Source organism: Scophthalmus maximus, chromosome 3 (genome assembly GCF_022379125.1).
Source record: "Scophthalmus maximus strain ysfricsl-2021 chromosome 3, ASM2237912v1, whole genome shotgun sequence".
NCBI lineage: Eukaryota > Metazoa > Chordata > Actinopteri > Pleuronectiformes > Scophthalmidae > Scophthalmus > Scophthalmus maximus.
In genome coordinates this window covers 28,617,501-28,629,614 of record NC_061517.1, presented here as the reverse complement: position 1 = coordinate 28,629,614, position 12,114 = coordinate 28,617,501, and the positions used below count along the sequence as shown (strand labels likewise).

At 40.6% G+C, this 12,114-nt stretch overlaps 1 protein-coding gene across 1 annotated transcript in view; it reads right to left on the bottom strand.

The window, feature by feature from the left end:
- Window positions 1-6,345: 6,345 nt before the first annotated feature.
- LOC118316826 overlaps window positions 6,346-12,114 on the bottom strand; it is a 7,462-nt gene continuing 1,693 nt past the window's right edge. Inside the window, exons 2-7 of the mRNA XM_035645054.2 lie at window positions 12,011-12,114; window positions 9,896-10,030; window positions 9,135-9,309; window positions 7,670-7,768; window positions 7,421-7,512; window positions 6,346-7,029 (exon numbers count right to left, since the gene is read on the bottom strand). The exon at window positions 12,011-12,114 is cut by the window's right edge and continues 1,040 nt beyond it. Of these exons, the coding sequence (XP_035500947.1) occupies window positions 6,880-7,029; window positions 7,421-7,512; window positions 7,670-7,768; window positions 9,135-9,309; window positions 9,896-10,030; window positions 12,011-12,114 (755 nt within the window). The 3' untranslated portion in view covers window positions 6,346-6,879. The remainder of the gene's footprint in view (window positions 7,030-7,420; window positions 7,513-7,669; window positions 7,769-9,134; window positions 9,310-9,895; window positions 10,031-12,010) is intronic.

Sequence of the window (12,114 nt, the reverse complement as noted above, 5' to 3'; positions counted from 1 at the left end):
CATAATAACACCACCACCACCACCAGCCCATGCTGCTTTCTTGGAACAAAAAACCCCTGCAGTGACTGCATGTGTGCGTGTGCATGTGTGATTTGTGTGATGACAGGCCAATCAACCAGCTGAGACCTGTGTGGTGTGTGTATTGTACTGTACGCCATGTTTATGAATGTCATGATGTGGACAAAAGGCATCTGTTCATTTTCTCCTCTTTTACTATCACTGGTAGACAGTTACACAGCTTTATTTGCAACCCACAGATAAAGCCATGGTCTAATATATTGCGACAGACCTCCAGGCCAGTAATTATGAAGCCAAATCATTTTCATATCACGTCATATTTTAAGCCAAGACTATCTAATGGCACTGATTGATATAACGTAGACTATTGGTCACAGTACAGCAGCACAAATATATTTTCAATTAGAAAAGCACATGTGTATTTTTGATAGCTACTTCAACACATGTTTAAGAGATGTATGACCAGTAATTGGCTTGTATTTAAATGTAGAAATAAAGAGAGGAATAAAACCGATTGTTCGGGAACTACATGGAATAGATCTATGTCTTTTGGTCTCCGTCTATAAAACCTACATACACTTTGATTGCTCTTTTTGCCAGGTCAGTAGCAAGAGCCTTGGTGCTTCTCTCTATTGGTGCAATAGAAATTGCATCGCTGAACTTTGTACACACAATGAAGGCTTCCTAATACCAGCATTTAATATGCTAAAATTCTGAAACAAAAATCAAAGTCCTATGGAATTACTGCGATCAGTTTGTTTACCTGTGGAGGGGGGAATTGGCGCACATGTATTCACCTTGACCTGTACGCTGTGAGCTGCCTCTAAATGGAAAAAGACCAAAATGGAGGACACCATCGTAGCTTGTAAGCTGTGTTGCAGCATCCTTATTGCATTGGAAAGAGAAACTAAACTTCCAGGCCCTGGACAAACAATAAAAAGCCAACTTGAAAAAATGGATAAAAACGCAGAAATGTATGAAAAGTCTACCCGCCGGATTGACAACACCGACGTCAGACGCACGCCCGTCTACAAACCAATCAAAGTCGAATAGGGGGAAACCCACGGAGGTGATGACGACAGTATGTATATGTCATGTAAAGTTCGTTTAGTGCGCTCAATTGTAATGTGAATCCAAAACTAACCCGATGAAATGTAACAAAAAACGTAACCAATACATCAGCGTCGACTCAGACCTTGGTTCGGACTGTCAAGTGTGAAAACGCCCTAAGATTGATATTGTGGGAAGGAGCTTGCAAGTTTGAGCTGTCAAGCGCGTTGACGCAATTGAATGACACAAAGTGTAACAAATATTTGGACCTAATGATCGCAGTAATGTACTGTACGTCCAGAAATGTGCCAAAGCAGCTTCGCCCGACAGCTGTTGTATACTATCATTTTATCATTGATCTTGTTTATGCAAAATTGTTGATTTATAATATGTCACTTGTATTTGTTTTATGCATTCACTGTGCGATGATATAAGGAATGCTGCCCTGGCTCTACTCCCCTTCTTGTTCCACAAAAAGGCCTTTTCTTGTCCCGATTGTTTATTTGATGGTGAAGCCTGGTGTATGTTGTTGTCATGCAGGAAGGGACCGTAACGCCCTCCAGCCGATGTTGAGTTCGAGGGCCATGTGAATGTGTATATGCCGTCCTCCAAGTTGTGCTCTGTAGTTCATCTCCAAGCTTTGACAAATCACTGTGTAAACTGATTTCTATTCTTTTTTTATTTGGTTTTTCGTACTGTATGTTTAAAAAAAAGGAAAAAAGAAGATGAAGTGGAATGAGATCAATGATCTTTTTAAGGAATGAAGATGTCAAGTGTTTTCTAATTACAAAAGCTGAACAGCACATCATGTTTTGCGACTCGGATCCCTTTTTTATCACGTTGTCCGCATGAGTGTGTGCACGTGTTATCAAGAACAAAAAGGGACAAATGACATCAACAGTATTCTCAACGTGTATTTACAATTCCTTCCTTTCCTTTTTGCTCCAATCGGATGTCGCGAGAAGCAGATGCAGATAGATAAGTAATTACATAACATCGAATTTTATACAGAACTAACTGTAGTTTTCAGATACTTTTTTTGTCAGTAACTGTCTCGTACCTTCCCCTGCACTGTTACTCTGTTGCCTGGATTACTGCCCATCTAAATATGTCCACAGTATTGCCTTGTGCAACATCAGCCCCTAGGACTGGATGCAGAGGATACGTTTCCATGACTACTGTCAGATGACGACTTGTTGAGTTCCACTGTCGCTCCCTGGGTTCCTCGCCGACGTCGTTTATGAAGTTTGCCTGCAACGCACACAGGCCATTGAACACCACAAGCACACACACACACACACACACACACACACACACACACACACACACTCTTTGGTGGCCTGACACACACTCATCAGAAAATGACCCACATAAAGTAAACATCTGGCTTGAACACAGTGCAAACAGATGAGATTTTTCTTCTACATGACAAAAGAAACCATAAAACAAGCATATCCTCAACTTTAAGAATGGGGTAGTGTACTTATCAAAAACTAATTTTTGTATTTATGACATTTCTTTTTTTATCTTTATATATTCTGTATATATCAGTACATTTGTCCCGGTGTAAAAAATACTCCTGTTACAAGAAAAAAAATCCTTACTTATACTTATTGGTATTATTAGCTAAATGTACTTAAAAGTAAAGAATATATTTCTTGATACAATGGTAATTAACTATACATTAGTGTGTAAAGCAGCATTTTCACTGTTGTGGATGGAGAAGGTGGAAATAGCTTATTTACACTTGAAAAGCTTACAAGATAATGTGAGGGATTGGGATTAATGTGGAAGGAAAGAAGCAAACTAAGCTCTCCAACGTGAGATATTTTTGGTGAGACATTACGTAATTTGACAGTTTTTTAAACCAAAACCATGTGATACATTTGTTGTGGAAACTCAAGGACAACTGAAATGTGACAGGAGACCCCGTCCAGATACTGTATCAACTGTATGAGATACCATGTCAGTACAATAAGTGTAGTGTAAATTATTCAAGTATAGATTTACTCCAGTACAGTACTCGGGTAAATATAAAAAAGAATCATAGTAGTAGATCAGTTTTGAGTATTGTATTGTAAGTTTTGTATCCTTGAAACAGTCAATACTTTCAAAAAGATTACATTTTGTTGAGAGTTATTGGAAGTGTTTTGATATTAAGACAAGACTCAAAGTCCAAACAGGTTTTCGTCTATACAAGGAAATTGTCCTCGTGTCAGTCTAGTTTGTTTTCACCGACCAGTCCTCACCATTAGATGGTGGTAAGTCACAATGTTCCAGCAGCCACTGTCCCATCAGTGTGTCGGCACATCAGACTTATAGATAGAGGTTATTTTTGCTTAATTGCAAAAGCAAAATAATAAGAAAAGAAAACATTTAACATGACATTGAAAATGTTTAATTGCAAAAAAAACTCAGGCCTTCTATAAATTGAATTAGAATAAATTAATTAAATTGCATTTTGAATTGAATTGAAATACTTTATTTTGAACATTTAAAGGTGACATACTATGCAAATATCACATTTTCAGTGTGAGTGCACATTAATGTGTGTATCTGTGAAGCCTGCCGGCCCACAAACTGTGTTTTTTTTGTGAGATGGCTACAGCCTGGCTCTGAACAACTGGCTCAGATGTCTCTCCCACTGTGATGTCACAGTTGGACTCTTTTGGAGGTAACCCTTCCTGCAATCTGAGAATCTCCACTTTTCAGGTGAGGGGGCGTGACATTTCCTACACATTTTGAAATGGGTGGACCAATCACAACAGACTGGGCCAGCTAGCAAATCATAGCAGACGTTTTAGACACAGGGTGACAAGAGGAGCTGCAGGAATGGGCAGTGTGAGAACACTGATGCCTTTTCTGAACATTAGAGCATGTAAACCTTTTCAAGTGGTCACACAAATTTAAAGTGTGAACATGAATATAAGCATAATATGTCACCTTTAAAAAAATATTAATGATAAATATATGTGAATTGTTAAGGCCCCTCCTTTTCTGCTCGCTCCCTCTTCCTGCAGAAGCTTGCAGTCATGGAGGGTCGTTACAGGAGCGGGTGGCAACTGTATAGGTCTCACCAAGGCTATAACACGGGACTACATGCATTAGGCTTTGTGACGTACTTCTGTTTCAGAATAATGCTGCTCGTCTGTTTACCGTCACTGTGTTGACATTGTTGGACCGGACTGGAAACAGTTGAGCAGTTCTAAGTAGAACTAAGTAGAAATGGTTGTGCAAGTAGCCCATTGGCTTGTTCTCATTGTCTCTCTGTCTTTCCTACGCTTCTCACTTCCAGGTTTGGTTTGGTTGGACGGGATCTGTTTGAGGGGGGAAAAAATGGTTTGAAAATACCAATAATGCTACCTCTTCATGATCCTGCGAAATGACACTATTATGAAGGATCAATCTGTAGGACTGCAACTATAGCTGGGTGGGAGTGTGAGACCACTGTGGTGCATCGGCCAGAATGCAGAGATGGTGGCGTCTTCTTCAATGATGTTAATTAACAACAGTGATTTAAGGGTGTAGGTGTGGTTCTAAATGGAACAAACAATATCAGTGAACAAACATTGATGATTGATGATGACAGAAAGCGTTAAACAATGCTAATGCTAAAATTCTAATAGCAGACCATTTGACTACGTTATTTCACCAAGATTTACACCATAATAATGTAATACTTACATGGGGCAGCATACTATATAAGTATATTTATATAGAAATATAACAAAGTACAGAAAAATACTTCAAATAATGTTACTTGTGTCATGAATAAATCACGGATGGCGAACCCCCAACATGATTCACATCTTTCTCTCTCATTCACTTGCACCTACTGCCTTTAAAACTGACCCAAATATGGCCGCCAGCAAGTTTGCAGGCAGGTGAAACTGAAACTGAAACCCACAGCACTGATTGGCTTATCCTTACCATGTGGTAACAAATGGTGTTGATTGGCTGATCCCTGCAGTCAAATCAAGACATGTCAAATAATTCTAACATGCTGCATATTGTATTATATTGCAATGAACGACATGCACTGATCCAGCACCAGCAGAGAACATGCCAGTGCAACATGTTTTTCATCCATATCAGTGACGGAGACTTCACCTTCACTTCCTTGCAGTCATCGATCGCCTCGCTGTGGTGAGTGGGATTTAAAGTCATTTTCATATCAATGCATTTCATCTTTGTTCCAGTGACAGTTTGACTCACAGGTGACCCAGCATTAACTGCTCTGCTAAAGTCTGTCACTTAACTATATTCTATATACTATACACTTTCATTTCTGGATCTGTAAAAGCAGGACTTCGATCTCCGATCTTGTAAACGTCTTTGTTTTACTCTTTAACACCGTTTTCATGGATGAACTCTTCCTGACAGGGGGCAGGAAGCTAAACCTTACATGGTATTTTTGGGGGCGTTGATTATTTTAATTTGCAATACTTGTGCACGCTCGCCCAAATACGCGCATGTGGCATTCGTCTTGTTTAGGCACGTAATTTACACTTTTTTTCTGAAGATAAGAAGCGTTTTGTGAATCCGACGTAGCCTGTTCATACGAACTCACGGTACTAACAGATGTAAGAGAAATTTAGGATCAGAATACTAACATGTTCTTGCGTGAGGCCCATTGTCTCTGTTTCTCTTCACACTGTTCCTCCATTCCTTCAACTCTTCTTACTGTAAATGCGCTCCCTTCCAACTCCTTCAGCAACCTTGCAGCGCTAGTTAATGTTGCTAAGGTCTTCTCTCCCGTGTTCAGTTTAAGTTGCCGCTGTGCCGGGTTTAGGCCTTTGGCTTGGATGTCTCTTCCTTCACTTCCCTCTGGGACCTGGAAACGTGTCATGTTGTTCCGCGTCCGTCTGTTTGGGAGGTCATCCAATGTCGCTGAGAGGTCAATATCACAGTGAAGAAGGTATCGTAGGGATCACCACTGTGTCTTTGGCCATGCCTATTGTTTCTGTCATCTTTTCATATTCTCTCGTAGCTGAACTCATTTTGTTGGAGTGCTTTTTATTGCATTAAATTGTCTGGTAAATGTAGATGTCACTATTTTTCTTGTTTTGTCCCAAGGAGCTCGGTTTCTGTGCTGCAAATCCTTTCATGATGTCATCGGAAGTCTGACTCACAATTTTTAACACAGAAATCCCACAAAAACTATCAACTACAAACTTAATGCATAATCACTCAAAGAGTTGTACTGCATGTGCATGTAGTGTGAGCTGTATAACTCCTATAATCTCCTTCCACCTTAGGCCACAAACTCACCCCCGGTATAGCCATTGTATTTATTTACCTTGAGTGACAGATTAGGGCTGAGTGGCAGACATATTTCATTACAACATGATTTGAACCCCATTTACAAAAACAAAACTGGTAATTACAGTGACACCAATATGAAGTTAACATGGCACATAAATACATAAATAAATATACCCCCAATACAAGTCACAACACAAACACTGTAAATATGAACATTTCAAAATGGAGAATTTAAAGAAATACATAATACAATAGAAATCAAGATACTTATGGATATCTATAATATAACAGAGAAGGTGAAATGGTTTAAAGTATTTAGTGTTGAGAAAAAAGTTGATTATATAAGTATGAGTATAAAGGAAACCAAAACATAAATCAGTGCATTTTTGGCTTTGTACAAGAAGCGTAAACCTAAGACACACAGAGGGTTATTTGAAGCATGGAAGCAAACAAAGGAAATTTTAAGTCCGAACATGGAGCACAACAGGAACACGACAAGAACAAATGTTCTAACAGGCTACAAGACATTTGGAAAACCAGAGCAGTTCAACTCACAGTGCCCACAGACACCTCGCTGCCCGCCGCTGTCTTCTTCTTTCTGGCCATGTTGGGATTCCAGTGGCATACCAGACTGTCGTTCTGCACACTGTAGTTCTTATGGCCCATTAGCCAGTATGTGTTCATTTTCCCTTTACCCTTGCGAGAGAGGAAAAGACAGTGGGTCAATGAAAAATTCCAACATAAAGGGTCTGATCGTCCAAACAACAAAATCTACCGAGAGCACCACAGGTAAGCCATACAAAACAACATCACCAAGCCTGGCACATTAAAACCTTAAAGCAAGGCATTAATAGACAGTATTTGGACTGAGTGAGAAGATATAATTATTCTGATATTCAGATTTGACCTTATAAATAAAAACTGACTGCACAAGGCCATAAAATAACATATGAAAACCATTACTGAACTTGTGTTCTTACATTGAAAATACAAAGGTGAGATTTTAGTCATTTTTATTATATAGTTTGATATTTACATTCAGCTGTCAAACAGATTTCAAATGAGTGAACTTTCTGGGATCTTGTACCTTAACTTCAATCTCTCCACGGAGCTGCAGCTCGTAGGCATTGTCTTTGATCAGGGCCAAGTAGGTCTCTGAGCTGGCGTGGATTCTCTGAGCTGACACACAAACAATGATGAATAAGGACGGATCTGAATCTCTATTGCTCCAAAGTTAACTCAATTATGTAAAAATGGTCCAATATTTAGTTAAAGAGCGTATGTCACTTTTGGACACCTGCATGTTTTTGTGTATTGCGTGTGTAGGTGCACATACGCAGGCTGGTGGACTCCATTCTGGAGGCCGTGTTGACAGTATCTCCAAACAGACAGTATCTCGGCATCTTGGAGCCCACGATTCCTGCCACACATGGACCTGGGGAGAAGGCAGCCTGTGCTTCACTTTGTTGCAGGAAGGTGCAAGCATGAAAGTAAAAGTTCAACACATCCCACAATGCAACAGTACTACAGGTAAAGAAGAATATTACTGGCTGTTATCGGATTTCTTTAAGCGACTCCAGATACAGATGAAAAAAAACACCAAATTGCACACACACAGATATCAGCACAGGCTTCTCTGGGCTGTATCTGTATGTGTTGGTGTGCTAACATGCCGTTATGAGCAGTAAATACAAAGCAAGGAGGCTGGAAGGAATGTCAGTACCTCTGAGGACATTTGATCGTCAAACAAAGTAGTGGACAGATACAAATTTTGAACTGAAAAACGAGATAGTGTGTAATATTTGGCGGCATCTAGTGGTGAACTTGCAAACCGCAACCAAATGAACACCCAAACTTTTCCCCGACGCGCAGGATCAGCAGATGTATCCGAAAGAAACCAAACTACTTGTCATGTCTTTGTCCTTTATAACTACATTGAGTGGTGGTACATTGAGAGCTATAAAGGCTTTTTTGACGAAATTTTAAAAAATCGAATTGTAGTGTCGACTTTCATTTCGACATACTTGTAACCGTTCGTAAAAGCAATAGCTCACTCAAGTCCGTCCATACGCTCATTATATCACAGTATACCACGGCATGTCATGAACTATTGCTTAATTGAACACAGTTAAGGACAATATATACGATTTCAGTTATTATGTTCCCCTAAATATTACACACTGTAGCTTTAAGGATTCACCAATTTAAAGTTTTGACACAATTATGGCCCCCCCCAAAAAATCTAAAGAATTTTGTCCACTTGACAGAAAGAGATCTCGAAAGAAAGAGACCATTAATAACAAGAGGCCGAAGATAATTTCCTCCATGACGTTGCTGGGCCCAACCTCGGAGATACGTTAAAGGCGCTCAGACATCCAGAGCTACATGTAGAACCATAGTTCCTTCATGTCAAAAGGACCCAGGTGGTGTCATCTGATCAGGACCCCTCCCGGGATCCTTTCGGTTGAGGTTCCCCAACCAGGACTGGACCGGGAGGATTCCCAGGAGGAGTCAGAAACCGCCTCCGGGATGAGACCAGATGTAAAGGCTGCTATATGTGCTGCCTTAGATTTATTGGATTAAACAGTTATTTGAAAGTAATAATTACTGTGACATAATATGTCAGTCTGTTGAACTGTCAGCAGACTTAGATGTAGCAGCATGTTGTAGAGAATCACAGTAATTCCCTCTAAATTTACATTCTACTCCATATTTGAAAATATATATTTTTTAATTTGACTTGTTCGCAACTTCTATTGAACTAGAACAAAACTAGAACACAACGAGTGAGCTCCTCTCACCTGTGTGGATGCCTGCCCGGAGTTCCAGCCTCTGGTTGGGCATGTGAGGGATGCACACCTGTCTCACCGCGGCCACCAGATCCAGCGACATCTTGGCGATCTCATCCGCGTGCCGGTCGCCGTTCCGCTCAGGAAGACCGCTCACCACCATGTACGCATCCCCAATCGTCTCCACCTGGTTTGATAGTTTGGTCAAATTTTGTTCATAGACACAGTTACCTTGTCAACTGTGTGAAGCGCTGTATGTATGTGTGAATGTGGCTTGTACTGTAAAGTGCTTTGAGTTCAGGAGGCTGAATCTGTTGGACTAGAAAAGGACTATATATAAATACAGTGCAATTACAAAATAATCACGGCTTGTTTGGTTTCTATATAGTCCAGGGCCTCCTTTAACATCTCAACTCATTCATGAAGACTGAGAACGGCTCTCTGGCATTAATTCATCTCCATCTGTGGATAAATTGTTCAGTATATTAAACCCCAGCTTCTGAACATTATCAGCAAGTAGAGATATTTAGCTTGTTAAGTGTCTGCAGGCGGCCTGCAATGCAACAACAGTGAGTCTCTCAGATCTCTCAGTATTTGTCCAGTTCACAAATAGTGAGCTGGCTCCAATCTGCCAACACCGATGTAGGGCTTTTTCTCGGCCATCTCCAAAGACAGTGTGGTGAGTGGGAGATAGGGGCTACGATGGTCTTACTGGCAGCGGTGCATTTGATTTGTCATGATCCTGGAGGATCGATGTAGTGTGTCGTTGTTACCTTGTAGACATTATAGGAGTCAATGCGCGTGTCAAAACACAAGTAGAGGTTGTTGAGCATCTCCACCACTTGCAGAGGAGTGCAGGACGCAGAGATAGAAGTGAAGCCCACAATGTCCGAGAAAAATATGGTCACCTGGAAACAAACAGAGAGAAGTGAGTAGGTATTGGTTGTCCTGGATGAAACAAAAATGCACTTGATTGTCCGTTCATCAGATAAATCTCACCAAACTGGGAACTGTTGTGTTTCTCTGTGATACTGTGAGGTCTCGACCTAATTATCAATATATAAAAAATAGTTTCTACAAGAAACTTTTGTAATATTTTGGGGGATTTCTCTCAAATCTTTGCCTTTTGGTGAGATAGTACAAATTATTTGACCACATATGTTCACCACAGAGCTATGACCAAATAATAATGAAACACAAATTAAGTAACATCTCAACAGTTGGATTTTAAATGTAGTGCAGTAATGTAAATGTAAAACTATTAAGTAGAAGAAATTCCCATGTTCAAGTAAAAAAACGAGTTCTTGAAAATTACAACCAACTAATAATCAATCAAGTATCTGTTGTTGTGCCATTATAATTAAATACCACGTCATGGTGACAATTTATCAAGATTGTATTTCTTGATTATATGCATGCACTCATGATAAATGTCAGTAGGAGAGTCAATAAATCAGATATATCAAGATTATTTCCAAATTGAAATATGTAACCTCGGGGATCAGTATTAATTCAATAATTATAACTTGTCAAAGTCTAGGATTTGTTCTATGGTCGGCCCACGCCAGGTGATACATTTGCAGAATGAAGGAGGCTGTTAGTGGACAGCATCCTCATGGCCTCGGCGAGCCAGGTTTTTACTTTCACTGCTCATTTGACACAAGGAGAAGGACGAGGAGAATTGCTGAATCTTACGTTTTCTTTCCAGAATACCCCAGAGCTCCCAATCAGTTTCAAAATGAGGTCCTATTCAGGAGGCCGGCCCACTCTGTGCAGAGTGCTGTCTGTACAGCTGCTTCAAACCTCTTCAATAAGCCAGATGCATTTTCACCCGCATAACTTGTTTTATCTCCATATGAATATGGAACAGGGCAATTATAGGTAATTACGCCAACAATGGCAACAAAGGCAACAAACGCGCACGTTCGTCCAGCGCGTTTGCAGATCTTGCAGGGGTCCCCTCTCCACAAGCTGCACCCCACAACCCCCCGACAGCGCTACAATCTCTGAGTTTGTTTGGGCAAATGTTAAAACTCAATGGGAAAGAGTGTGGAGAGAAAAGGTGTTGTCATGGTTTAGATTTTGTTTTCAGACCAGAAGACAGACCTCTGACTGGACATTTTCTCCTCCACTTCCTGTGCAGCACCCGACTCTGAATTAAGTCAATGTCCTGCTGTTCCACTTAACAAATGTAGGCCTGATGTATTAGACATATCTCATCCCTGGCTCATCATTTTTGTGCTTTTTCACCTTTATACCCTTTTTTGGAATTGCATTGGACATGTGTCAACACACAATTCTTGTTCCCTGTTGCCGGCTGAGTTTCTGTCATGAACACTGAAACTAAAATTAGCCATCTGCCGTTATTGCAATTTTTTAATACGATGACATTAACACAATGACGGTTCCTTTAATAATTGAATGCCCTTTGCTTTCCATCTCCTCGCTATTCCTGGCGAGAAGGATTGTGGAAAGAGGGAGCAGAGGGACAATTTCTTTTTCAAGTAAAAAGCTTCTGTCAAAGTTTCAGAGTTCACGTACGACGGACGAATCAGACGCATTCGCACCGACAGGAACGTTTCCAGAACATGCTGTGGCGTCTGGGTAGAGCGTGCAGGAGGCAGGACATGAGGATAATTCTGTTAGAAAGTCGTCAACATGCCCGCTCGCTCGCTATGAATGTTCCTGCTGTATTCTACACAATCAATGGAGCCTCACTGCAGGGAGTTGACTAGGTAGCCAAGACGTTTTGCTTTCTGTTCAATACCTATTAAAGATATTGCAATGTGATTCTTCACAGTCTCGCAGTCTCTTCTCAAATTTATTCCGAAGCTAGCTTTGATAAATACTTTTGAAATGGTATTTCTTTCAGAATGGCTGGCACCAACCTTTTCATAGCTCTCAGCCTCCACGTGTTTCTGTTGGCTGAGCTGCTTGGCGACTGACTTGGGCAACATTTGATGCAGCAGGTCTTCGGCCAGCTGCCTTTGGC